The 2,740-nt window shown below is 51.6% G+C and overlaps 1 protein-coding gene across 1 annotated transcript; it reads right to left on the bottom strand.

The window, feature by feature from the left end:
• Positions 1-982: 982 nt before the first annotated feature.
• Positions 983-2,068, bottom strand: PtA15_14A115 (uncharacterized protein; the record flags this gene model as incomplete). The annotated part of the gene is made up of 3 exons (XM_053162798.1): positions 983-1,054; positions 1,640-1,936; positions 2,057-2,068. The coding sequence occupies 3 exons, from the start codon at positions 2,066-2,068 to the stop codon at positions 983-985; spliced, it is 381 nt and encodes a 126-aa protein (XP_053026788.1).
• Positions 2,069-2,740: the final 672 nt, after the last annotated feature.

The following is a 2,740-nucleotide window of genomic DNA, read 5'->3' as shown; positions in this document are numbered from 1 at the left end:
CTGCGGGAATAGAGAAGAATGCCTTTGCGGACATAGTTGAATGCTACAGCAAGTAAAAAATCTTCGATCCGACTCCAGGGTAGCGAGAATCGGACAAGCCATATGACTAGGAGCTGATTGAAGACCCTGGTGTCGAATGCTGGGTGTTTCAGGTAGGCCTTCACCGTTTCTTCTTCTTTGTCTTGCATGCTGTGTTCGAGTTCCTTCGCTGTCCGCGGTAAATTGGCCCCTAAAGCAATGGCCTCTGTTCGCGCTGAGCAAGCCAAACGGTTCCGATTTCCGTCGCAATGCTTGACAAGGTTTGATTTCGTCCCAATTCCTTTTTTGTATACAGTTGAGCACCATTCACACTTATACATCATTTTTCACCCTAAAACAGAAAAAATGAGTTACAAGAGTCACTCTATTGTTGTTCCTGCGCAATATAGAGCCAAAAGAAAGAGAAAATGAAGAACTTACAGTGTCAGCTTCATTGGCATGGAATGGCGGTTCAAAATAGTCAAGAACGTCATCAAACACACTGGTCTGTTTTCCCCTTAGTTTCTTGACCTTGGAGTTGTCTTCGCCTGAGTCCTGTGTGTAATCGATCCCATTGTTGTGATCGGTATCATCATCAGGATTTGTTTTCTTTTCTTTTCTTTTTTGCTTAGATTTTGATTTGTGAGTTGGATCATTGCTGGTTGAAGATTGAGCTCGGTTTCTTTTCCCAGTATGTTTCTGGGAGACCGGGGGGTGCTTTGTCTGATTTTGTGTAAGAGATTCATTGTGCGTGTCGGAAGATGGACTCGGACTTCGTAGCACTGACACTGATCTGCGGGAATCTCGGCTAGTTTGGATGAAGTTTGATTCCAAGCGGACGGGAGTTGTGATACAAGTGGAATGGCGGGATGGTGGGCGGTGCGGGGTTTGACGAGGTGATGCAGACAAACGGGCCATTTCTGACAAGGCCGGGGGAAACGCAAAGAGGGTTGGGCGGGCGTTTCTAGTTTGTGATCAAGGAGGAAGATGCAGGTAGGAGGCCGGGGGAATATGCAAATGAGGTTGGGCAGGTGGGCTACATAGTTCACGGTCACAGGGCTGGGGTTAGCAACTTTTCAAAATCTTGGCTTGCCGCCCTCCACGTCATCCCGCAAACAAGAGCCGAAGGTCACACAACAACGCCGCCGGTTTCCACTCGGCCCTACAACGCTGTGGCGGGGGGACAACGCCGCCCCGGCCACGCACCACTGCGCACTTTGGAGATTGGGTGTGGGATGTGAAAATAGGAAGAGTGGTGCAACTTACTTGTTTTTTTCTATTTGATCAATTTCTGGGGAGGCGTTTTTGATGGCAACGACAGGCTCTGGAAGGCAGGCACAGCGGAGTGTGGGAGGAGGGAGATGAACCGGTGAGTGAGGGCATTGATTGGTTGGGGGATGCAAAAAAAAGGCTGACAGCTCACCAATGAAGATTTTCTTCGGGCGGGTTCTGGATTGCTGGTGGCTGGCGGCGGCTGGGCGATTGGGCAGGGGACCAGGAGGGGACAGAGGAGAAAGAAGGCGTGAGTGATCAGGTGTGTGATGGATGCAAAACAACAGAAAAATGGGGGCCGGCTCACCAATCTGGCCGGTGGCTGGGACTCCCGGCCTGGGCAATACACAAAGAGGGTTGGGTGGGCGGTTCTTGTTTGTGATTGAGGGGGAAGATGCAGGGAGCTCGGGATGGGTAGCAGGGCGAGGAGGGCGTCGGCGAGACTGGGCTGGGTGTTGAGGACAGCACGGATGACCTCGGTGGTGCTGAAGATGGCCCGCGGAGAGCGTTCGTTCTTCCGGGCGAGTAGCTTGAACTGACCGGATGGCTTGGTCAGGGCGAGCAGTTTGGGATGGGTAGCAGGGCGAGGAGGGCGTCGGCGAGACTGGGCTGGGTGTTGAGGACAGAAGGGATGACCCCGGTGGTGCTGACGATGGCCCGGGAGGAGGCAATCAGGCCCAGCAGATCAGGATATGGTCGAGTGTGTATGCAGGGAAATGTATGTGACACCTGGCATACAACGGTGCCAGGGTGCTTGGGGCTATACAGCCCAATACATATTGGGTTTAGGCGGGATTGTATTGCTCCGCAAGATACACTTGGCCAAAGTCCAATGTATTGTGTTGGATGTGTGATACATAAGTCTGCCAATACAGTGTATTGTATTGGCAAGACAATACAATCCCGATCCTAAGGATTGGGCAGTATCGCAATACTATACACCCCCAATCCTGATACCCGTCACGGATTGGTTGCAGCGTTGCTGGGTGGTGGCACTGTCAAGGCGCGCCTCTAAAGTGGCGGCGCTCTGAATGAACAAACACAGGAAGTGAGTTTCTGAAAAGGAAAACACACTTGACTTGACCGCAAAGCGGGAGGAGAAAGCCGCGCCTCCGTTGGAGGGGCTGGTAGAGCGTACGCCGTACCTGAACCTAAAGAGGTTCGTAAAGGAAACTCGAGCTTACCTAGAAAGGTAGCGAGTAAAAGGAAGTTGGAAAGGAAGAAGGGTTGTCGAGAGAGGAGTAGGCGAAGAAGATGGAAGTGTTGGCGGCGGCAAAGGTTGGGGAGTCGAGGTAAAAGAGTCTTGAGGAATAGAAGAACGGTGAGATGTAACTAAGATATAAGCCCCGGTCGTTTGTATCAAACAAGGTAGACGGGCGTCGTAATCTAAATCAAAATCTAGTGGACCCTTTGTGGGGCGGAGGCCCCAGGTCTTTTATAGCCGACTGTA

The sequence above is a fragment of the Puccinia triticina genome, chromosome 14A (assembly GCF_026914185.1).
Source record: "Puccinia triticina chromosome 14A, complete sequence".
Classification (NCBI taxonomy): Eukaryota; Fungi; Basidiomycota; class Pucciniomycetes; order Pucciniales; family Pucciniaceae; genus Puccinia; species Puccinia triticina.
This window is presented reverse-complemented; position numbering and strand designations above follow the sequence as displayed.